This window comes from Lissotriton helveticus, chromosome 11 (genome assembly GCF_964261635.1).
Source record: "Lissotriton helveticus chromosome 11, aLisHel1.1, whole genome shotgun sequence".
NCBI classification, from domain to species: Eukaryota; Metazoa; Chordata; class Amphibia; order Caudata; family Salamandridae; genus Lissotriton; species Lissotriton helveticus.
Window position 1 is genome coordinate 202,236,787 of NC_136072.1, and position 24,540 is coordinate 202,261,326.

At 43.1% G+C, this 24,540-nt stretch overlaps 1 protein-coding gene across 1 annotated transcript in view; it reads left to right on the forward strand.

Moving 5' to 3' along the window:
• Window positions 1-2,768: 2,768 nt before the first annotated feature.
• LOC144791287 (uncharacterized) overlaps window positions 2,769-24,540 on the forward strand; it is a 73,041-nt gene continuing 51,269 nt past the window's right edge. Inside the window, exon 1 of the mRNA XM_078665958.1 lies at window positions 2,769-3,013. Coding sequence (XP_078522084.1) covers window positions 2,769-3,013 — 245 coding nt within the window. The remainder of the gene's footprint in view (window positions 3,014-24,540) is intronic.

Here is a 24,540-nt window from a genome sequence, read left to right on the forward strand (position 1 = left end):
TGGCTCTCCTCCCGATAGTTCCTCTGGATCTTCTCCGCTGGTCATTACACCCTCCGGTCGATTGTTGACTCCCAATCCACTCTGCTTGCTCTCCGTCTCTCTCCGTCTTCACTCCCGGCTTTTGCGCTGGGTCCTTCCGTATGTGCCCTTTTCTGTAATGTCGTCAGTCGTGACAGGCCAACGAGAGCTGTCGTCACGGGGGCAAACACCTCCTCTGCAAGGTCCGGAACTTCTTTAAAGGGCCCGCTCCAATCCTGTGAAGGAGATTGACAGTCACTCTCGGGGGCTGTTTCGCAGGATCCAGTGACCCCGTGACACCTTTCAATTTTAAATTTGGAGCCATGAATTCAGGAGACACTGTGGGTGATAGCCCTTGTCTAATGTGAAGTTAACCCAGGCTGGGAAACTAGCAACCTGTTTACTTCCTGTAGTTTCCCCCTCGTTGTCCTTTCCTTAGTCTTTCACCACCAAATACAAGGTTGGTGGTTGGCAAAGGGGAGTGGCACTCCCATGATGTCATCTGAAGTCAAAGGGTGTATGACCTCAAGTGCCATTTGCATGAATGGACGTCCACCTGCGTGGAGCTCGGGTGTGAGTAGGCATAAAATGTCGAAGACCGACATTACCCCCTCATGGGTCCTCCCCGTCCCAGTCCTTACTACGTGAGGCAGTCCTGCCTCCAGCCAGCCAATCACAACGCCAGTATCAAAAGTTTACATAAGCCCCTCCCACCTACCGCCATGCCTGTTTTGTTCTGCTCCGACGGCGGTCAGAATGCTGGTGCTCCCGGTTCCGGTCTCTGATTCCAGTTTCCTTTGGTTTTGCTGTACCGTGAGTTTTCTGTGTTTGGCATTTCTTGTGCTTCTTTCATTTTATGTAGCTTTGCACGGCACGGCCGTTCCGGTCCTTCGGTCGGCCTCGCTCCTGTTCTGGGGTCAGAGCGCTCAATGCTCATGTGCTGGGCTGAGGCAGGGAGCTCTCTTGGTGTCCTCGCCTCGGGTCGTTCCGGGGCTGCTGCTCTATTGCAGCGTCTGCTCCATGTTCTTTTGATCTGTGGCTGTGGGTGGAGACTACTGGGCTGCCCTTTTTTATTACATTGATCCAGTCTCACGTTACGAGACTTGGTGGTCGGGGGCAGTATTTATTGGAGGTTGCTGGGCACTTCCTTTTGTTGTGTGGTGAATTCCTGATTGGTTTACTCCGGTCTTCTCACCATGAGTGAAGAGGCTTCTTCACCAGTGCCTGCTGAGGCAGTTCCCAAGCAGCATAATGTTCAAGATCTGCAGGAGGACAAAGTTTTGCAGATTTCTAGAGCTGATTTACTGGACTTCATTAATTCTGCAGTCCAGTTTGCACTGCTGGAGCCTGCAGCAAAGAGGGCTAAGGATGATGAGGATGACATGGACAATTCCCCTAAGGGAATTTACGTCCAGGGCAAAGTGTTTTCTGACATGCAGGTCCATATTCAGGAGGTGCTTGGTTTTGACCCTAAATCCCTGGCTAATGAAGGGTTTTACGCACAGTATAGTTCTTCTGTGGTGGCTAACCTTCCCTTCCATGATGTCCTGAATGATATACTAACTAAAGAATGGCTTGAGGTGGAAAATGAGGGTATTTCGCGCTTTCTGGGAAAGCGGTATCGCCTGGTGGACTTTGACTCTCAGTTCCCTGCAATTCAGTCGGTGGGTGTGTTTGACGGTCTGCCAATCTTATAAATCTTTGGATCTGCCTCCTCAGTCTCAGATGCAGGGCCGTTCGACGATTTCTGTGTCTTCTTCCTGGGCTGAGGCGGTGGGGCTCTCTATCCAGGAGATTTGTAGGGTGGCCACCTGGCAGTCCCATCACACTTTTGTGCAACATTATCGGCTTGATGTTTTACATGCCTCTGCTGACAGTTTTTCTGTTGGCGTCTTGAACGCTGCTGTTCATTGATCATTTCTTGATTAAAGGTTTGTACTTTGCATGGATCCCTGGTGTCCTGCGTTTTTTATTGGTTCTCTGCTTGGGAGTTCCTCCCTTAGTAACGACTGGGACGGGGAGGACCCTATCCAGGTAATGAAGATTACCGGTAAGTAACAAGACAATAGCAAGAAAAGGAAGGGATAATGGAAATAAAACTAAGGGTGCAGGTGCGGGTTTGGGGGCTCGACAGGTCTCCCTCAATAAAAAATGCAGCATGGTGCGGTTCAATTTGCACTATGGACAGAAGTGCATCTAGACAACAGAGTGTGGCTTTGTTGGTTTTCACACTTTAAACTGCCACGTTATGCCATGGAGCTATAATCATATCCCATCCACAGGACAATTAATTAAAGGCCACACATGTCTGTCATTTATAGAGTTCGAATCCTGCACGGAACACTTCATGTGTGGGGGGGGCTAGAAAATCACAGGCCATACATTAGGTTTTGTAATAAATTACAAAAGCCCTCTACAATTAAAAAAACAAATATTTTCGTCTGCATTGAGATTTTGCTTTGAAAATTAATCTGCAGGTTTTAAATGCACTGCTCATTTGCTTCATACTGGGTTGGGACAAAAGAAGTCCGGCTAAAACACTCGAGGAATGAAGTTTAGTAAGTCGAGACAAAGCGTTGCACGCGATGTGCCAAAATCTGGTGCTCATGACAACAGCTAAACAGGAACAAGCCCAGCCATGGTCACAGTGCAAAAAAGATGTGGCGCGTGAGCTAGGGTTCAAGTGCGGACAGCAGAGCTCTCGGTGAAGCAGCCTGTGGAGCAGTCCAGCCTTCAGCACGGTACTCACAATGGCGACCGATGTGATGTGGAAGCTCGCGGACCTCCACGACTCCATCTCCCTCTCCAGGTCCGAGCTGCAGCTGAGGAGGGCCTCCGGGCTGAAGCAGTGGCAGCTGGAGAGGTGCGCGCACCTGCGCTCAGAGCTGACCGACGGGCTGGAGAACCAAAAGGAATCTCTTCTGAAGGCTGTGTGGGCTGGCGACGTGGACCACGTCAACGCCATGTTTAATTCTGGCGTCCCCGTCAACTGCCAGTAAGTGTGTGCTTTGACTGAAGACGTTGCGGTTGTCAGACCTTACGTCACTAGGAGGCCTCTACGTGTCACAGGTTCATTCATCACTGAAAAAATACAAGGGCAGTGGTAACTTTATGATTTGCAATTGTCATGCCTTCGCTTAAAAGAGTTAGGTTTGCTCACAATGGTTCGGGACGCAATTGGTCACAAAGGGGTCCACCTGAAACCTGTCACAATATTTGCATTTCTGACACCCGCGTGTAAGCTATCGGTGACAGAGATAAGGGCTTCACACCATATCCCTTCCAATGCAATGACGCCTTTTGTCTGCTTATGAACACTTCGTTTAAACCACAAGAGAGAAGAAAGGGCCTTGACGCTGCTCCAAGTACCGGTAGCGCTTGTAAACAAGGCTTAAGCTATGCAAAGGAATCTTTGAATGTGTTTGGACAGGTGTGTCGGTATTCTTTTATTGTAACTTGGCAGCCTGGATTATTAAAAGCTCACGTAAACAGTGCAATGTTTACAATGTTGCAAATATTACAAACTTCACGATAAATATTAGTTTCGGAACGCTAACGAGTAAAATCTAATTTCAATTTCTATGTTTAAGAGCTTGGCAAGCCTGTTCAAAACGCCCCGTTTATTTTGATTTAGGCTACGCTAGTTTTATAATTTATATTTCCGCCTTTGTGTTTTCTGAAAGGCTATGGGATGAATTCTACTATATATCTAATTTGCAACTTTTAAAAATGTTGTAAGTTTTTTTTAGCTTTGTCTAGAATGGATGTAGCATATTGTATGTTGGTGTCTCGTTGCTGTGCATGAGAATGATTGTGATCTGCCCTCGAGGTGTTGACTGCAGAGAGAGGTTTGTGCTGTGCTGGTGCTGTTCATTACTAGTTCTCTCATAGACAGCCTCCTTGGGGACAGTTATTAAAAAGATGGGCTTGCAGTGGGTCTGTGCCGAGCAGTTGTCTAAGGAAATGTGTGATGTATGTTGATGCAGTGTGGTGTATATTGGCTTTATAGTGGGATAAATAAGGCTCAGAATGCAAAATACAACTGGAATGGAGCAGCTGGTTACTTGGTAGGCCTGGTAAGTAGTTGTGGGTGTCAATCCTGAAATACTCATTTGACATATACATCAGTTATGAGTTCTTATGAATATACATTCATATCTACATACATACAGGGGCTTTTTGCTCACCCATTGTTCTGTTCATGAGTCATTCACATATTGCTTCCACCCACTACAGTATGGTGCGATGGGCCAGATCACCTCATCCATTGGTTGTCTTGAACTGTGAGTGATGGCATTTTGCGTTATCACATGTGCACAGCTGCCTGAAAAGCGGGGCACTTCAGCGACAAGTCTGGTGTCCCAAGGCTTCTGGGCCACTCCCATATTTCCATATATTTTATTTGTTTGCCTTTTTTTGAAAACACATTTTTGATAGTTTTGCAAAAAGACAATAAACAATGAAACATTGCTCGCTTACCAAGGCCAGACCTATTGGCTTTGCCAGTACTTGCTTTGTGTGGTAACAGGTCTGAGATATATTAGTGGCAGCCAAGGTTAAATAGTTTCCAGAACGAATACCACCACACAACAGTTCTACCCTTCTTGTAAACATGTTTTCCTCACAACATGATTTTCCCTGGATTCAAGGTCACTGAGTTGTCTCCTGGCTAAGCTTTGTCCCAGCCTCCACTAAAATGGGCTCCCCAATTGATTATAAGTAAAATGGTAAAGTTGTATATCTTGTCATGAGACTACATGGTGCAAAATTGATTCATTCAAATAGGCAACTGGTCAAAATAGTGCACCCTGAAGCACACATGCAGAGCCATAGCTTGTTTGCTTGTTTCTGCGTTTATTGATTTATATCGTCTAAAAAATGCCAGACAAGTCCAGCTTCATGTGCTATCAGTAGTGCATGCACAGTAATCCCGAAGCCCAAAGGTGTGAAAGGCATTCTGCACCAGGATTATGATTGTCTTTTACGAATCTACCAGGGGAACGAATTTCCATTGTTTTCATTAGCAGCAATGACACTTTTGCCACACCACTATATATGATATGTAGTTATTCGCTGGCTTTATATAGGGAGAGCTGGAATAGACGGGAAGCAAAATTATCTGGAGAAAGGGTCAGCCCATTTCCAGCACAATAAACCTCAAATGAAGACGCAGACAGACAGATTTGATATAGTCTGAGGAAAGTATCAGCTGACAGAATCTCCTCTCTACTTGGGTCTATTCACAGTGGTTCTGGATTCTGCATATGGGCTAGAATATATGACCTCCATGGTCAGAAATGGACTAAACCTGGGCTGACCTATCACTGGGTGTTGGTGCCTGGGGAAGAGGTAAAGGACTATCCCTGACTTCATTTGGAAGTCATTTTATAATTTACTCAATAAACTTAGCGTGGGCCTCACTCTTTGAGATGTCCCATCCAGAAGCCTACCACACTTGATTGAGTGCTCACTCTGTACCTTGAGTGCCAATGGGATATCACTTGTGTTCATTCTTTGCTCTACCAAGTTTATCCTGGGGTCGTGTGAACTGGGAACCCTACTCATAAGACCCTGGTGTGTCATGGTGCTGCGGATATTGTTGGCTGACCTTGGTTTGTCCTAGCCATGCAATAGCCCAAAGCATGTTGTTTCTCCGGTGTTTGGTCAAGCTATCGAGTTGTAAATATTGTGAGACAGAAATATTGGGGAACAAATATTGTGATACAAAAATATTGTGAAACAAAAATACGATTGTCTAGAATTTTGGGCCTGATCACGATCTTGGGGAATGGGATACTTTGTGACAAACGTGACAGATATCCAGTCCGCCGTATTACAATTCCGTCATATCCTTTGGAACTTGTAATATTTTGGATGGGATATCCATAATTTTTTTAGGTGCGTAATATCTTTTTGAAGAATATTGTTGTTTTTAATATTGTTTTCCTTGACCCCTTCAGCGCGGCGTGAATTTTCGCGCTGTGCTGAAGGTTCTAATGAGCCTATTGGCTCATGACGGAACGGTTCCGTCATGAGCACAGCTCAACCGACGCTCATGACGGAACCGTTCCATCATGAGCATGCAAGGGGTTAATATAGTTGAAAAAATATCATTTTTAATTATTGTAATGTGTTTTAGTTCATATATTATTTGTATGTTACTATTATTTGTGTAATTGTTATTATTTTTTTTAAATATAGTATGTATTTTTAAGTGATGTAGAATGTTTTTGTTGTATTGGCAATAGTGAATTTATAGTATCATAGGAGATTGGGTTTGTAGGGGGATAGGGTGCAGTGGCGTCACTAGGGGGCTGCGGACCGCACCGGGTGACACCATCACATGGGGTGAGACCAATCTGGTTATGCTGTGTAACACAGCTCTGCACCTCGTGGCAGGTGTTTTCGGTAGATGGGTGCTCGGAGTCGGTGAGGGGAAGAGGGTCTACGCCTCCTCCGTGGGCCGGCAGACGCCAAAGGGGCTAGACTGGTGTGCTCGAGGTGTTTGCTTTTCCAATCCGATACCGACTCATGGGTGCCCGCCTCCTCTCTTGCAAAGACTGTCTGCTCTGCTGTTGGGAGGGAGGGGGACAGCCCTCTGTGGGGGAGCCGATGAGTCTCCCTCGAGGTAACAAGGGAGGAGGAGCCAGTTAAACTAACAGTATCTCTGTGCAAGGTGGAAACGAGACTCCCTGCGTATCTGAAGTAGGAGATCCTCCCAAGTTTTCGACTGTGAACATTGGTACTGACAATCCCTTCCGGAGGTAAATGGGGGGCATTGCTCTCAGCAGGGGCTCCAGGATGAGCAAAAAGACAGTCCCCACTGGGAAGACAGCTGTCTGTCTCTCCGGGGGAGGTAATTCGCCCATCCTTACGGGGCGGCGGCCGGCGGGTGAAACAATCCTCGGGGAGGAGAGAGACCCTTTAGGGTTGTTGCTGTGTCCACGCGAAGGGATGAGAGGAGAGCTGGTATCCAGGGGGAAGGCATTGTAGGGTGTTATGTGCTCCTTTCAGGGGTGGGAGGCGTGCTGACCCCTGAGCCCTGCAACCTTGGGCTCACTTTTCTGCGTGGAGTTAAAAGGGGGTCGTGTTATTCCATGTCCCAGGTAGTGTGTGCTTGGATTCCTCCCCTGGGTGTCGGACATTGGTGACCCTCTGGGTGGGAGGATTTTTGGGAGGTCGAGTCACGCAAGCCTCGTCTTTTAAGAGCCCTCTTGTGCGGTCCCTTCCATGAAAAGGAGGGTGGAGTGCTGCCGGAGTCGCTTTCACTGAGGGTTTGAATCCTTCGAAGGTGGGGTTTCCTTGCCATTCTGTGCGCAATGTGGGCTAGAGGCTTCAGCGCTTCTCCCGTGAGGGTGGCGTGAGCAATGCACCATGAGTTACCCGCACCGGGTGACACCAACCCTAGTGACGCCATTGATAGGGTGGGAAGGTAATTAAGTAATAATTATTTACTAACTTCAAATCAGTTATATAGTTGGCATCAATTATGTAAATTATGTAATACTGATTTATTATAGTTTAGGTGGGGGTTGTTAGGGTTTTAGGGGTATAAAGTGGGAAGTTAAGTAATAATTACCAATAACCACATAATTCATTAAGTAACTGATTATTAATTATGTAAATTGTGTAATACTCATATATTTTAGTTATATTTTAGGTGTAGGCTTTTAGGTTTGTAGGAGTATGGGGGCAGTCAATTAAGTATTAATGAATTAACAATTATTAATTGATAATTATTTAGTTTATTATGTTAATTGTTTAATTGTTATTTTATATATGTATATATTTATTTCATGTTAATTAATAATGTTTAAATGAAGAGTTTCATTTTTTTCTAAATTAATTTGCGTTATTCATATATACAATGTGTCTGAAGTGAAGTACTTACCTACTGTTGCTTAGACTGGACTACAAATCGTCAATCTCATCTTTCCGAAGTTCAGCGCTTTCCCTAATGTTGAGCTGGTTGGAGTGGGAATAGTAAATTCAACCCCTCCGAAGTCCAACACTTTCCCTACTGTCCCCTGTTTGGAGTGGGAATTGTAAATTTAACCTCTCCGAAGTCCAACGCTTTCCCTACTAATTAGAGTCAGAATAGTACATGAAACCACTCCAAAGTCTAATTCTTTCTGTACTGGTACGCAGACAGGAGTAGGAACAGTAAATCTTTGTATATATGACCCCTCCAAAGTCCTAGGTTTTCCCTACTGTTGCATTGACTAGAGTAGGAATGATAAATGTAACCCCTCAGAAGTCTAACACTTTCCCTTCTGCTGCATTATTTGGAGTGGGAATAGTAAATGTAACCCCTTCGAAGTCCTACACTTTCTCTACTATTGCATAAATGTGAATAGTATATCTAATATTCCAAGACTCCAATCATTTTCCTGATATTTGTTAATTATATTTTGATCATCATGTTTATTTTTTTACCTATATATTATTGTTTTATATGTTTTAATATTTTTCAATTGTAAATTGTGTTGTGTTTGTTTTGGTTTTTAATGTTCTTATATTTTGTTTATTTGGTGATGTATTTAATATTTTGTAATTGAATTGTTAATATCATTTATGTTTTACTTATTAGATAGATAGATGCTTTTTATATTAGGAAATATTTTTTTTAAAATAATGTAAAATATATATTTCAATAATTGTGTTACACTATATACATATCTATATATCTACATATGTACATATACACACAAACATATGCATACATGCGTGTGTATGTTTATATAAGTATATATTTAAACGATAGCATGAAGTACTAGTGGAATTTATTTAATTACATTATATTACTGTTATATAGTAAAATATTTCAGATTTACTACTTTAAACTGTATATGTATTTAAAAAAATATAAGTTTGTATATTTTTGGACAATATTATTATTAACTGATATTTTATTTCCAATATTTGTGTATCCTCTTGTAAGATATTTGCTCCAGAGGAACAACTAATTCCTAAGGTTAATGGTTTTCGATGTTTAATTGTGGCCCCACTCTTTGCCTCTCACTGGCCCTTCAGCTCAGCATTCTGTAAGATCTGTAACCCATTACAAACTTCCATTAAAATTATCACATCTTTTTCTAGTACCATTTACTTTACAGGACCATTAGAAGTACATTTTATTCAAACATAGCAACCCAAATTTCCTTTTGAGCAGTTGTGCCTATTCGGTAACAGTATGGATACCATCTTTGCTACCTTTGGAATTTTCTTTGACTGCACATCACATTCTTGATCCTCTCACCTAATGTAATTGTATTTTCTAGAACTTGTATTCCTTTATTACCTGCAGGGTTTAACCCTTTGGCTTTGCCACAAAATAGGAATAGCTGGTTTCGGGAGCTGTGGGAGCTTGGATAAAGAACATTAAACACTTTGTGGCTCATCCAGAGTTAGGTGGGAAGCTCTGAGCTCAGCTTCGCTAGTGGAATACTGCCCAGTCTATCATTCCATCCGCGCTTGCCTGATGGGGATCTCACTGCCTTCAGACCAGCTGTCAGTACTGCAGTTGCTTTGAATGCAGAAGAGTCTAGCAAGAGGGTGCCATGTTTTTGGGGCCTCAAGCTGCATTTGTTTTTTTAAAGCAAAGGCAGGGAGATTTTTCCATGATCGTTGGTGTCATTCATTAGTTTCCCTGCTAGAGACTACCATGCCTCACATGGTAGTCCCTGGTGGGTAAAAGTAGTGATAGTCGTCCAGCTCTTATTAATAATAATAATAATTTGATTTATAAAGCACTTGATTACTCCGAACGGATTGTCCCCGCGCTAGGATTGTCCTACCAGCCAACTACCAACCTGAACTAACAAAGAAGAACACAGACCAAATCTAAAAAACCAGCTCCAGACAATAGAGAGTTCAATCTCAACCAAGACACTGGGGCAGCAGAAACAGCCAGGTTTTGGGCATATTACCGAAAGCTGATTCTGAAGACTCCATCCTACGATGGAGAGGTAGGGTGGTTCACAGCTTTGCTGCCCAAAAACCACAAGAGCAGCAGCCCTTCCAGGCTTTTTCCACAGATGGAACCACAGCCAGCTTAGCCTTAGATGACCTGAGACTGTGGCTGGGATGATATGGTTTCACCATGGAAAACAGGTACCAAGGGCCCCTGCCATTAGGCATTTTATGGCATAAGCACATAGCTTTAAAAAAGATTCTCTTGCTTAGAGTTAGCCATTGCAATTTGGCAAGAGCTGGACCAGAAGACACACATCTGGGTAGATTTGACAAAAAACGTGCAGACGCATTTGTATTCTGCAACTTTTACAATCTATCCCGTGAGGTCCCGATGTAAAGGATATTGCAATAGTCCAGTTGGGATGTCACTAATCACAACAACAATAATGACCTAGGTCTAGGGCATTCAATTTAACTGAGCTGGGGTATCAATTGTCGTAATCTGTTACAGACAACCTCCCAATCATTCTAAATGCACAGTAGAGTACACACCAGTCAGTAGCCCCTCTTTTTTAAAAAAAAAGCCCGTCCCCTTATCTAGACAGATGAGAAACCTACACCTATAAGTCTTAGAGAAAAATGTGCGAAAGCAAGATGGCACCTCACGGGTGCACCTCCAATGGGACCCCTGGTAGGTATTCACCAGGACAGCCCTGTTATCATCATTGGTGCCATCGAGCTTAAAGAAACAGTGTCCAAGTGAAAACAACTGTGTTGTCAGTGATAAGTGCAGTGGAAACAATACAAATAACACATAAAGTGATGTCATGCAACATATAACATACAACATAAAACCACGCATACAGTATGAACAGATAACTTTATTCTTGTTCTTTTATGCTGGTTGCGTATATTAAAAAAGTGAATATGGCCACTACCTATAGAGCCATGTTCTACTTGCCAACATGTTTCATTGCCATGGTAATAATCAGGCAATTTCTTCAGGGCATATACTTTATACACCACTGCATTGGACACCAGGGTTTCAAACACCTCTAACGGCAGCTATCCTTCATACCGGCCGAGAGGTCGTGAGCACAGGTATAAGTGAGCTCCTTACGTGAGTCACGTAACACCTCCTTTCGTTATCCTTAACGATAATCGGGGTGTTGAAGGCATTCTCTCGTCCCTTGAATGATTGGGAGGTTGTCTGTAACAGATTACGACAATTGATACCCCAGATCAGTTAAATTGAATGCCCTAGACCTAGGTCATTATTGTTGTTGTGACTTTATGAGTGGAGGGCGACCTAGGCCTTGATTTCCCTCTCAGCTCCATATTGGTGCGCGGGATGTCACTAATGCCTGGACTATTGTTTTCCTGGCGGCCAGAGCCACGAGATCCATGATCTTCCTCTGAATTTTTAAGGTGCTGAAACATTTACTTGTGACACAAGCAATCTGACTATCAAAAGTCAGCTTAGGGTCAAACCAAACTCCTAAGTTCTTCATCTTTAACTTAGGGACTGGAAGGGGGCCCAGAGCATCAGGCCACCAGGCGGAAGACCAGACAGAGGGAGCTTTACCAACAATGAGTGCCTCAGGTTTTTTAGCATTAAGCCTGAGGCAGCTCCTGTTCACACATTCTGCCAGCTCCACCAAACAAGATGTAAATTGGGCAGCCACACCTTCCACTTCCTGGGACAGAGTGACAATAAGTTGCTTGTCATCGGCATAAGACACAATGGTCACATTGTGTCACTCAATGATCTCTGGCAGAGGGAGCATGTATTCATTAAATTAATATCAGTAAATGAAGTTCCCCTTGGGCATATTCACTCCAAAGCAATTACTCACAAATTTTCACAAAACACAGTAAGATAGGCTCAAAAGTAGCAAACAAAGAATCAATGTAAAAAACATATATAAAAATTGTATACTTCACAGTTTATTCAAAACAAGTGCAATAAAACTAATGTGGTTCATAGTAATCAGATTTTTCCACAATACACAATATTAAAAACAATAAAAAATATTCACGTGACATATATGGGGACAGACAACAGTTCCTATTCGTAAACAAGGCGATACAAAGTATGAGGTCAATTCAGATTTGCGTCAAAATTGTTGTCTCTTAATGCTTAAAGTATTTCCCCCTTTTTTTTTAGCATCGACGCGTTTCGGTGGGCACTTATAAAATAGTCAACACCTTCTTCAGGAAAACAATACAACCATCCCATAAAATCTGCAATTAAAAATTATATATAGTCAGCGCAAATTGATGTTTTGCAATAAACTATTGTAAGTACATTTCTTTTTACAGAGCCTCATTATTAATACAAATCACATAGAACATCATCACTACAGAGACAAACATAACATTCACACTAAAAAACATATCAGTACTTTCGTGCAATTCATAGATTTAATCGAGATAATTCCCTGATTTGATCAAGCCATGTAGTACAATATATCGTTCATAATATTTCATAAATAGTAAACACATTAGGCTTATGCAGGGTCAGATAAACATCAATACCCTAGATCAAATAACCATCAATACCCTTTCCTAGTAATCTATATGTAGGAAAAGCAGGGATTATGGGGGTCTGATAAACATCAATACCTCTATACAAAAAGGGACATTATGGCCATCCTATTGCTTTACGGTTCTATTTAAATATCATAGATTGAAAACATGTTCCCATGTAGCTCCTTCTGAAAATGGAGGTTGAACCATAATGTTGCCGTCAATACCCTTAAATCATAACCAATTCCTAGTAATCTATATGTAGGAAAAGCAGGGATTATGGGGGTCTGATAAACACCAATACCTCTATACAAAAGGGACATTATGGCCATCCTATTGCTTTAAGGTTCTATTTGAATATCATAGATTTAAAACATGTACCCATGTAGCTCCTTCTGAAAATGGAGGTTGAACCATAATGTTGCCATCATTGCGCTATAAAGCTCTATTTCACACTGCTTATCCTCGTAAGTAAGAGCTTTAAATCCATTATAGTTCAAGGGTTTGTACTGGAGAAGGGACCTTTTAATTATCTCTGCCTATAATATGCAGAAGCAGTCTGTTGAATGTTGTGGCACGAGATGTACCTCACTCTACCACATAGAGATCTCTAAATGACTCTAATATATGCACTAAATATAGAGGATCATAGATGGAAAAGTGTAAACATTCTAATACAAACTGACCTTCAATATCCTGCAATCCAAGGATATCTTGCAATCCAAGGATAGCTTCACTACTTAGTAGTCAGTACTAATGGCTTCATAAATAGCGTGCTTCAAAAAACTGCAGGTAATCGGACCGGACGTTTCTACAGAAAAAAGCACGAATTGATAAAGTCACAGCGAAGTGGAATAGAGTGAACTGAGCTCCTACAGCACACATTAGTTATATATAGCGTACCTTGTATAAGAGTTCCGGCACTTAAACAATGGGGCACACGCCTCCGACCAGAATCGCTAGCGTACTCGTCCAGCGAGACACTGTCCTTTTAAAAAAAAAAATGAAGATAGTCACCACAAACAGTCCTGTTACAGCCTGTGCGTTTCTAAAGGGGCAAATGGCAAATGGTAACATTAGTAAAGTCACCCGACCAAAGGCTGGAAATAAATCGTGTGCGACTAACGTATACTCCTTCTACTTACTTATTTTTTCATTTTTTCAAGCGCGATGAGCGACAGCGGGGCAAACGCCTCCAAATCAATACAGAATAGTGTAAGCGCTGAACTGGTCAACACATGCTTGTTCTAAGGATACCAACAGAAAAACAAATAGAAGCGCCAGATTAAGACACCAAATTAAGTCTAACGCGACTACCTATCTCAGATATCTCACCGTATTACACTAAACGCCTACCTTCAGAAATGCGACGAATGGCGGATCATGCGCCTCGGCCGTTCGCTTCCAGATAAAAGACGCCATGATTGTCCACTGACGTCATATATACGTGCGCGCACGCGCGCAATGACTCATCTGCATTACTTCCGTCCTGAATTTTTCCGCTCGCACTACTAACTTCCGGTAGATTGGAAGAAAAGGGCCTAACTCGCTTTCCATTAAGGTCCACTCCCGTCTACACAAAAGCATGAAACGAATATTTTAAATATAATCCCCAGTAGTGAAAAAATTACAAAAGTAGTGTTTTAAATACTATTTTAATCCAGACAACCCGAAAAACGGGAAGGGGGCCAATATTGTCAGACTGATGTCTTATGAATATTCAACCAGAATACCAATCTCATATAATTCAAACAAAAACCGTATCTACTGGCATATATAAGAAAGCGAGTTAGGCCCTTTTCTTCCAATCTACCGGAGGTTAGTGCTCTAGTAGTGCAAGCGAAAAAATTCAGGACGGAAGCAGGCCCGGACTGGCCGTTGCGGGCACCGGGCAATCCCCCCGTGCGCCGCAAGGGTTGGGGCCGGTTTTGGGCCCCTGGGGGCCGGTTTTGTTACAGGGCCGTTTTATGCAGCATAGCTGCAAAATCGGCCCTGTAACAAAATCGGCCGAAAAGCGGCCCTGGCAAAGAGCTCGGTCGCACCCCCAAATCCCCCGGGGGGCCTGGACGGAAGTAATGCAGATGAGTCATTGCGCGCGTGCTCGCACGTATATATGACGTCAGTGGACAATCATGGCGTCTTTTATCTGGAAGCGAACGGCCGAGGTGCATGATCCGCCATTCGTCGCATTTCTGAAGGTAGGCGGTTAGTGTAATACGGTGAGATATCTGAGATAGGTAGTCGCGTTAGACTTAATTTGGTGTCTTAATCTGGCGCTTCTATTCGTTTTTCTATTGGTATCCTTAGAACAAGCATGTGGTGCCCAGTTCGGCGCTTACACTATTATGTATTGATTTGGAGGCGTTGCCCCGCTGTCGCTCTTCGCACTTGAAAAAATAAGTAAGTAGAAGGAGTATAAGTTAGTCGCACACAATTTATTTCCAGCCTTTGGTCAGGTGACTTTACTAATGTTACCATTTGCCATTTGCCCCTTTAGAAACGCACAGGCTGTAACAGGACTGTTTGTAGTGACTATCTTCTTTTTTTTTTTAAAAAGGACAGTGTCTCGCTGGACGAGTACGCTAGCGATTCTGGTCGGAGGTGTGTGCCCCATTGTTTAAGTGCCGGAACTCTTATACAAGGTACGCTATATATAACTAATGTGTGCTGCTGGAGCTCAGTTCACTCTATTCCACTTCGCTGTGACTTTATCTATTCATGCTTTTTTCTGTAGAAACGTCCGGTCCGATTACCTGCAGTTTTTTTAAGCACGCTATATATGAAGCCATTAGTACTGACTACTAAGTAGCGAAGCTATCCTTGGATTGCAATCTATCCTTGGATTGCAGGATATTGAAGGTCAGTTTGTATTAGAATGTTTACACTTTTCCATTTATGATCCGCTATATTTAGTGCATATATTAGAGTCATTTAGAGATCTGTATGTGGTAGAGTGAGGTACACCTCGTGCCACGACATTCAACAGACTGCTTCTGCATATTATAGGCAGAGATAATTAAAAGATCCCTTCTCCAGTACAAACCCTTGAACTATAATGGGTTTAAAGCTCTTACTTACGAGGATAAGCAGTGTGAAATAGAGCTTTATAGCACAATGATGGCAACATTATGGTTCAACCTCCATTTTCAGAAGGAGCTACATGGGTACATGTTTTCAATTTATGATATTCAAATAGAACCTTAAAGCAATAGGATGGCCATAATGGCCCTTTTGTATAGAGGTATTGATGTTTAACAGACCCCCATAATCCCTGCTTTTCCTACATATAGATTACTATGAATTGGTTATGATTTAAGGGTATTGACGGCAACATTATGGTTCAGCCTCCATTCTCAGAAGGAGCTACATGGGTACATGTTTTCAATCTATGATATTTAAATAGAACCCTAAAGCAATAGGATGGCCATAATGTTCCTTTTTGTATAGAGGTATTGATGTTTATCAGACCCCCATAATCCCTGCTTTTCGTACATATAGATTACTAGGAAAGGGTATTGATGGTTATCTGATCTAGGGTATTGGTGTTTATCTGACCCTGCATAAGCCTAATGTGTTTATTATTTATGAAATATTATGAACGATATATTGTACTACATGGCTTGATCAAATCAGGGGATTATCTCGATTAAATCTATGAATTGCACGAAAAGTACTGATATTTTTTTGTGTGAATGTTATGTTTGTCTCTGTAGTGATGATGTTCTATGTGATTTGTATTAGTAATGAGGCTCTGTAAAAAGAAATGTACTTATAATAGTTTATTGCAAAACATCAATTTGCGCTGACTATATATAATTTTTAATTGCAGATTTTATGGGATGGTTGTATTGTTTTCCTGAAGAAGGTGTTGACTATTTTATAAGTGACCACCGAAACGCGTCGATGCTCAAAAAAAAAAGGAGAAATACTTTAAGCATTAAGAGACAACAATTTTGATGCAAAGCTGAATTGATCTCATACTTTGTATCTCCTTGTTTACGAATAGGAACTAACTTTTCCTGTCTGTTGTCTGTCCCCATATATGTTACTATGAACCACATTGGTTTTATGGCACTTGTTTTGAATAAACTGTGAAGTATACCATGTTTATATATGTTTTTTACATTGCCTCTTTGTTTGCTACTTTTCAGCCTATGTTACTGTGTTTTGTGAAAAATTGTGAGTGATTGCTTTAGAGTGAATATGCCCAAGGGGAACTTCATTTACTGACATTTGTCTTTCTGGTACCCTATCTCTTTGGTAGTTGGGTCCCTCTCTTTTACTAGAGGTTCATTAAATTAATAGCCTGGAGTACTCATAACCTGGTCGTACTGGGGCAAAAGGACCAACAGGTCAAGCGCTTCCTCTGACAGCGCCCGCTATGGCTTGCCAGTAGAATCAGAGGCTCTCCACCTCTAACTGGGATAGGAACTACAAGTTTGGCGGGGCAGAAGAATCACCAATTTATGCTGGTTATACTCACTATCAAACTCTAAATGGTCCACTCTCTCTCTCCCCTCCATCAGATAAAGAACCTGAACACAGGTGTTGTTTTTTTGTCCAGTGTCTGCTGTGAGAGTCTACTGGCTATTTAGGTGGGTTTGTTGTGAGAGGGTATGGGCTGCGTGTCTCTTTCATACTTTACAGATCTAACAAGTAGCCTCATGCTATGAGTGACATCTTCAGCCAGCACTAGTTTTCACTAGAAGCGCGTGACTTCTGAGACATTGAATGTCACCATGGCAACGATAAAGATCTGTGGGGAGGAGTCCCAGCATGCAAATTGCTACTGACAAAGAACAGTTCAATATGTCACACATTACAGGGTCTCATTAGCAGCTACTCTAAGATTGTGGGTACAATGCTGTTTCAAAGTTATCTTTATTTCCATGGTTACTATGGTTACCTCAAAGGCGCAACCATGGAGCTCTAACTCACTGCCCTGCTGAGTTGCTTTCCAGAGCCAGTTAGGGAGGCAGTATATGAGATGTTAGCGTCAGCAAACTAGAAAGAAAATCGACACACCTCTAAATTATAGGTGTTACTGTAACCTGATTTAATATTACTCAATTTACAGACCTTGGAAGGATGGAATGGTAAATCGGCTTTGCCAGGGATTAGAAACCAGGACCTGCAGATTACCTCATATCTCAAAATTAATTGTCGCTCACGGAGGCATCCGCCTTGCTTTGATTTATAATTTAACTTTAGAGGTGTATGTGCCATGTTTCTTATATTCTTTTTACTATCAATGAAGTTTCTGGAAGTTCAGTTTCAAAAACATTTTAATACCATTACTCCTTTAATTTCACAATAGGAATGATCAAAATATTAACGGTGAAACTTTTGGTTAGATATAGTCGTGTTTCTGAGGATGTTCATGCCGACTGGGATTGCAAAGCATATGCAGGGAGTTTTCTTTCATCTGAATAACGCAAAGGTATTTCTGAATTACCAGACCCCATTCCCTGATTCTTTCTCCCGAGCACCCTCTCTCACTCTCTCTGCCCTAGTCCTTCATATACCCCCTTGCCAGAGTTTTCTCCAGTTCTGTGACACAAAAAACAGAGCTGGAGGGTTGGTTGGGGGGGGGGGGGGGGCATAATATTCATGCACCTCGAGTACCTGCCCAACTACTAACACGGAAAACTCCTTCACTTCCTAAACTCACTCTTTTGCACTAACTCCCCTGATGTTCCCCAAACAATGGGGTGTCAAACCAGGTTTCCAAACCTGGCTTTCCAACTTCAAGCCAGCTACCATGTCCTTAACTGTCAAATCACTCGAGAGGCAGACGAGTTGCTATCTCTGAAGAAAGCTGCGATTTAGTTAACATATCACACGAGTTACAGAAGTGACATAACTGAAAGCAAAATAGTCGATGTTGTTTCTTTAAGATTTCTTAATTGTATAGCTAAAACTGTGTGTAGCGCTTTGAACTTGTAGAGTTCTTTAAAAACGTAAAATTTGTCGGAGGAGTTTTCCTGGCTAGATAAAGCTTTTCTACGTAAAGTAACGACGAAGGTATAATTTTGGAAAACAACCTGCAGCTACTCTTTGAACAATGGAGGGCTTTGCTAATTAATGCCTGCCTGCCTCTTTTTTCAGTTGCAACGTTTTTGTTTTGTTTTCAGGTGTGTTACGTAGCAATATGCCCTGAGTGTGTCACAGGGCGAGTGACACTAACTAGGGGAGCTGTGGTCTCCTAGCCAATGAGGTTTCTTCCGGCAGGGTCATGCACCCGCCCAGCACCTGCCTTGCTCTTATTGGCCAGCGGCAATGTCATAGCACCCGCCGTTCCATATTTTCACTTGCTAAATCCTTCACAATTCGTTTGCATAGTCTAATCTCAAGTTAGTACAGTGGGTTTGATACTGGCTGCAACTGCTCTTGGGGCATTGGGTTTATTTCTTGTTTGAATTATGGAATGCGTGTTAAATACGAGCGAATGTACCAGCCCAGCCAGTGGTGCTTACCGCATCAGGTATCTAAGGCTGGGAGGTGGAGGTCTTTTTTGGGGCGTTGCGGGTAATTTGAAGCTGGTGGACTTTCCTGTCAGAAGTCTGGTTCAGAACCCCTCCTTCATAAAGAAAACCACTCAAGGCAGCACTTGCTTGAAACACCATCCAGGGCCCCACTCAGGCCTTGCATGTGTAGGCCTCTGCCCAGACCAGAGTGAACCAACCATCCCTTGGGGCGCAGCAGGTGATAGGTGCACCCCCAGAAACCTCATGTTTTGGGTGAACTACCAAGATACTTCAAAGCACCATGGTGCTACTGGGCGCCCTGTGTTGGATTGGTAGCTGGGTACAGGTAAGAGGATAAACCATGTGTCGGTGGGGGCGCCTACCGGCTGCTCTTAGGAGATAAGGTTTCTGCCTTCGGCTTTAGTGAAATTCCACCCTACCTGAATGACTCCCCAAGGGAAAAGCTCAGGAAACCACGTCCTACACAAAAATTTGGAATCCAGAGACGCAGGGAGGGAAAACCGCTTTTGGACTCACGAGGACCAGGTCACACTGACATATAGGGGTAGCAAATGTATTGATACCCACTCGGTCTGGGAGAGACAGGGGTGTAGCAAATGTGCCAGGGTCCCTAGCCTAAGCAAGGGACATGGGTCCATCGACTGCTGTTTGGGTTGTAAAATACAGCAAGCAATCATCAGGGATCACTTGGTACCTCAGGCCACTAGGACCAGATGCCATTGCAACTGTTGCATCAATGGTAAAGGAGACAAGCTGAAGACCAGGTAGAGAGGGCTCATGGCTCCCAGGGGAACCCAAGTAGTTAGAGACCCTAGTACTCCAAGCCCTAGGATCAAAGATTGATATCAAGAGACAAAAAGCAAAGGATGAAGCCCTTATTGGGTAGCCGAAGTTGACACCCAAACCAAGCGACACGAAGAACAACCGTGGTTGTTTAACACAAACTCTAATGTGTCAGAGCCTAGTTTCCATCTACATAGCAAGCACAGGGTAATTTGCGGATTATGAGACTACAACTTCCAAAGAAACCTGAATGTATGACTACTTACCAGTCACTGACCACTTACCCACATGTTGGACAAATGTAAAAATCCACAGCTGGGTGCCCATCACCACTTTGACACTGAAAGCAGCACCAGTGACAACTAAATGAGGTTTATCTTGAAATGTATTCTGCAGTTCAGAGCAGAGCTGTAGTCAGGCAGGGCTCTACAAGACTGGATATTCGCCTCAAGGTCAAGCTGAATCTCTTTATTTTCTTCATGGTAAAATGCCCAAAGTATGATGATCCAGGAAATCTTGCTCACGCAAGTCACACCTTTTCTTGGGTGTCTCAGCACACTGTCCATTCTCTCAGAGGTCTGAGGATGACCATGTCGCACTTTTATGTAGGTGCTGTACAGCCTACACCTTTCAGAGGTGTTCCTTGGGACCCGAGTTTACACCAAGAGCGTTCCAGAGCTTCAGCAAGATCCAACGCAGCTCTCTCACAGCAGTGGCAGCTCCTCCGCTAAGGCAGAGGAGCGTCGCCCCACTGAGCTATTCAGAACGGAAATATAAATGATAATAACGCAATTTTATTATTTTATTTAACCTTACTGCCTCTGTTGATTGGGGGCGGGGTGTTTAGAACTGGGGACGAGTGGTAGGCACTTCCTAAGTGCACAAGACATTTTTGGTGGGTCCTTTCGGGCCGGCCAAACCGTCATGTGCACTTTGCATGGTCTCCACCCAGGCTACATTGAAGCCTGGGTGGAGAACATGTATGAATGAATGAATGATTGAATTTGTACTTGTAAAGCGCACTGCTGCCCCAGCAAGGGGACGTCCTGGCGCTAAACTCATACAGCTGTGGAACCCTTCCTGGCTTTTCCCCGTGAAATGTCCAATTACAACATTGCTGTAAGGCAGCATTGTGATTGGTCAAGGGAGCCTGGGAGGCTGTGTGCTTCCTTGTTCCTGCTGTCCGGGAGAAGAGAAGAGGATGGAAGAGAGGCGGCAGCTGGCCGGCCATATCCAGATAAGTGTTTTTTAAAATCCCTCCACTCCTCCCCCATGCCCCCCGCCCCCTTCCCCCGTTTGGTAGCACCCACTACTGTCTAATAGGCTTGTGGCTGGTGGTTCTTCCTTACAGATCGAGCCCTTCTTCAGCCTTTACAGTCCCTAAGGCTAACAGGAGTTCAGCTAACTGGCTATTGTTAAATACCTTTGATCAGTCCCTATTAACATGGCTGCTAAGCGTGCTGAATTATGGCTTCCCATCATGCTGTACCTAGACAAATGTGCTCAACGTTCTTTTCGTCCAAAACCTGCCCAACAAGAGGTCCTCAAACCACTCTGAATACCCTTTGCATTCTATTTTACCTTTGCTCTTACCTGTTATTTGAATACTTCTACGTGATCATATGTATAATCATTATATTGTTTATGCTTCATTGTATTGCCCCTGCATTGTCCTATGCCATTTACTTTATTGTAATATTTTTCCTGAGCACTTTTATTTTCGTTTTCTTTTTCCCTCCTTTATTCCCTCTTCACTATTCCTATATTGATGATACCTTGTAGTACTACCAATCAAATTTTTCTTGAACTTAAAAAAAAATACCTTTGACCAGCTGTGCACAAGGAAAGAGCAGGTCACACCTCTGCCCTCACTTCACGCAGATCCAGAAAAAAACTTTTTTCTAATCCTTCACCAGGTTCAGTTATGTTGGGATGGGCTTGTGGTGAAGAGCCGGATTTATAATGCCCACTTAATAATTAGTGACAACATTCAACACAGTGCCAAAATAATTCCCAGTTCCCAACCTGCCTACTTTTTCAACAACTTCTGCTTGCTTTCTTTCAAACTATCCAAGAGCACCCTGCTTTCAGGCTTTTGAGATTGCACTATGCCCAAAGCTCCTAACATCACACAGTGACTATCTTATTGAGATGAGAACACACCCCTGCAAACCTTCCCTGACTCTTTCCTCATTGGGAGCATAGATAGAATGACTGGGAAACCAAAAACCTTCCTCAAGCTAAGCTCTGTTGCGTGTAAACATGTGAGAGGTGCCAAGCCTCATCCGGTCCTTTGTGATGCACATTGTATTCCTGTCCGCTTCCGGCTCAAACATTCCACTATATGTGGCCAGTGATTACTCCTTCCAACGTAATTGCTTCGAAAGGTTCCAGGAAGCACAAAGTATTTTAATATATAATCACCTTTATAACATATTTGCCACATCTGTGCTAAAGGCTTAGCCAAAGCTGTCCATGGTCAGAGGAAGGCTCTGGAGGCACTTAGAGGGTGTCAGACGCCCTCCGTGCCCAGCAGATGACTGGCCGTCCTTGCAGCCTGGATCGCATTGATGATGGTTATGTGATGGTAGCCACCCATAGGGGTGTTGTGTGATTAGTAGTCAGCATTTGTCAGGACGGGTGGCAGAGGAGTCACAAAGTAGTTCATGGGCAAAAGAGGTCAAACCTGGTCTTCCTCTTTGCATATTTAGATTATATCATGAGCCTAAGGAAAGAGGACCCGTCAATTCACTGAGCAACTTTTCCCAAGACTGTGGATTGTCTACAAAACTCTATTGGAGGTTCCCAATCCAACATAAGGTATGAGTCTTTCCTGTGATCTCAGTTCCTATTTGGATTGTATATAAAGGAGGCAATCATGTAAGGAAGATGCATTGCAACACATTAGTTCCATATTTAATTGCATTAATCACTCACGTGTTCTCTATTTTTGTCCTTGATCTTTGCATCTTGCAGCTGGATTCCATTTGGACCCTTCTTGTGGATTCTCTGGCTTAGCTCTTCTTTATTTCTAATAGAATGGGAAATTTGGTGCCTGGCTTATCTACTGTAAAATATACCTCCATCTTAAATCAGGCATGATCAAACTGACAGAGCGAGGTTCCTTTCTAGGCTATGAGTCAATAGATAATGCTGTACTGGCAAAGCGTATGTCAATTACCTCTATCTTGGGCTTTTTTTCTTCCATACAGTTCTGCTCAAGGCCTAAGGCCCCCAAATGTAGCTGTCCAAACCTATAGCCACTGTGATCACATAGCTCATGTTCTCTGTACACCAATAAGTTCAAGGCCAATTGACAGCTCAATGGGCCATTTGAAGGTAGAGGCCATTAGCACATGTTTAATAAAATCCACAAATGCAAGGCACTGAGCGGCATATGTACAAGCCCCTATCGCCACCTCCACATCACCTATATTGACGTTGCGGTGGCGATAGGGGCTGCGCCTCATGTACAAGGCAGCAGTAAGCCACTTAACGTGGCTTAATGCTGCCTTGTACATAAGGCCCCCTTTCAAGCTATGGTTAGCATGAAAGGGGTGGGCAGTGGATGTTCCACCGCAACACCCATTCATTTTGACACTGCCCCCTATGTAAAAGGGTGGCTTACATAGTAGGCAGCGCCAGAATTAAGACCACTTAAAAACTGGTCTTAAGTTGGCGATACGAGGAGAAATGCATTATTTCTCCTCGTTTTTGTTTTTTTCCATGTGTGCTGCCTTGTACAACACACAAGGAAAAAGCTAAATTCCATGGTTCGTTTATGTACAGGAAGGGACACCTTCCTACACATAAACAATCCTCCCCTACACACAGACAACCTTGCCCTCTGGTGCAAGGGTGCCTGCGTTGGCGCTAAGTTGCTACACTTAGCACCATCGCAGGTGGAAACGCAAGGCTGCACCACATTCTAGTAAATATGGAGCAGCCTTGCGTTTCAGAAGTGGAGGAGAGAGGTGTTAAGCCAGGAAGGCTAACACCTCTCTCCTCCACTTCCTTGTACATATCCCACTGAGATTCTAACTTGTCTCTCCACTGTGGACTTTCTATGTTTTCAGAGCCAACGTGACCCTGATTAGGTCCACTCTCTAAGCTCATTTCAGTGAGATGTGGCCCTACACACACTCAAATAAAGGGTTGTCTCAATAACTATGGAATATAGAAGTACTAATAAACTATTCTATTTTTTTAATTTTACACAGATCCAGGATGTTGTTAGGACTTGGCAGATTGGAGGAGTGGTGTGAACTACTTCTTCTTGTATTAGTCACCTGGAGCCTGGTAGCTGTAGCAGTAGATGTTTTGATGCACTGTGGCAATATTATTTGGTTACATTATACCATCAGATTCCTGACAAATGAGGGAGCAGGCCATAGAAGAAGAAGATGCAGGCAGATAAAAATCTCTGTTTTGGAGGAATCAAGCATGAGGGAGCGGTGAGTGATCAACGTCTGATGAATGTGAGATATACAGAGATTTTTGTTTAGAGAATGAAAGACCAGAAGAAGACCTGTTAGTATCAGCATACATGTCTGAAGCTGGAGGAGGAGAGAATATCATTGAGGAAGGAAGTGTATAGAACAAAGAGTTGAGCATCTACACTGGCAGATGAATGGGCAAAATAAAGTGCACCATTTGACAGAGAATGAACAATAGTAGACCTAGGATGGGAAATGTGTAAACAAAGTATCTAGGACTAAACAGATGAGGGTTTCAACCATAATATATTGAAAAACTGTGTACAACGTTGCAGAGACATTGGAAATCTTACAAGGTGTTAGAAACTGGG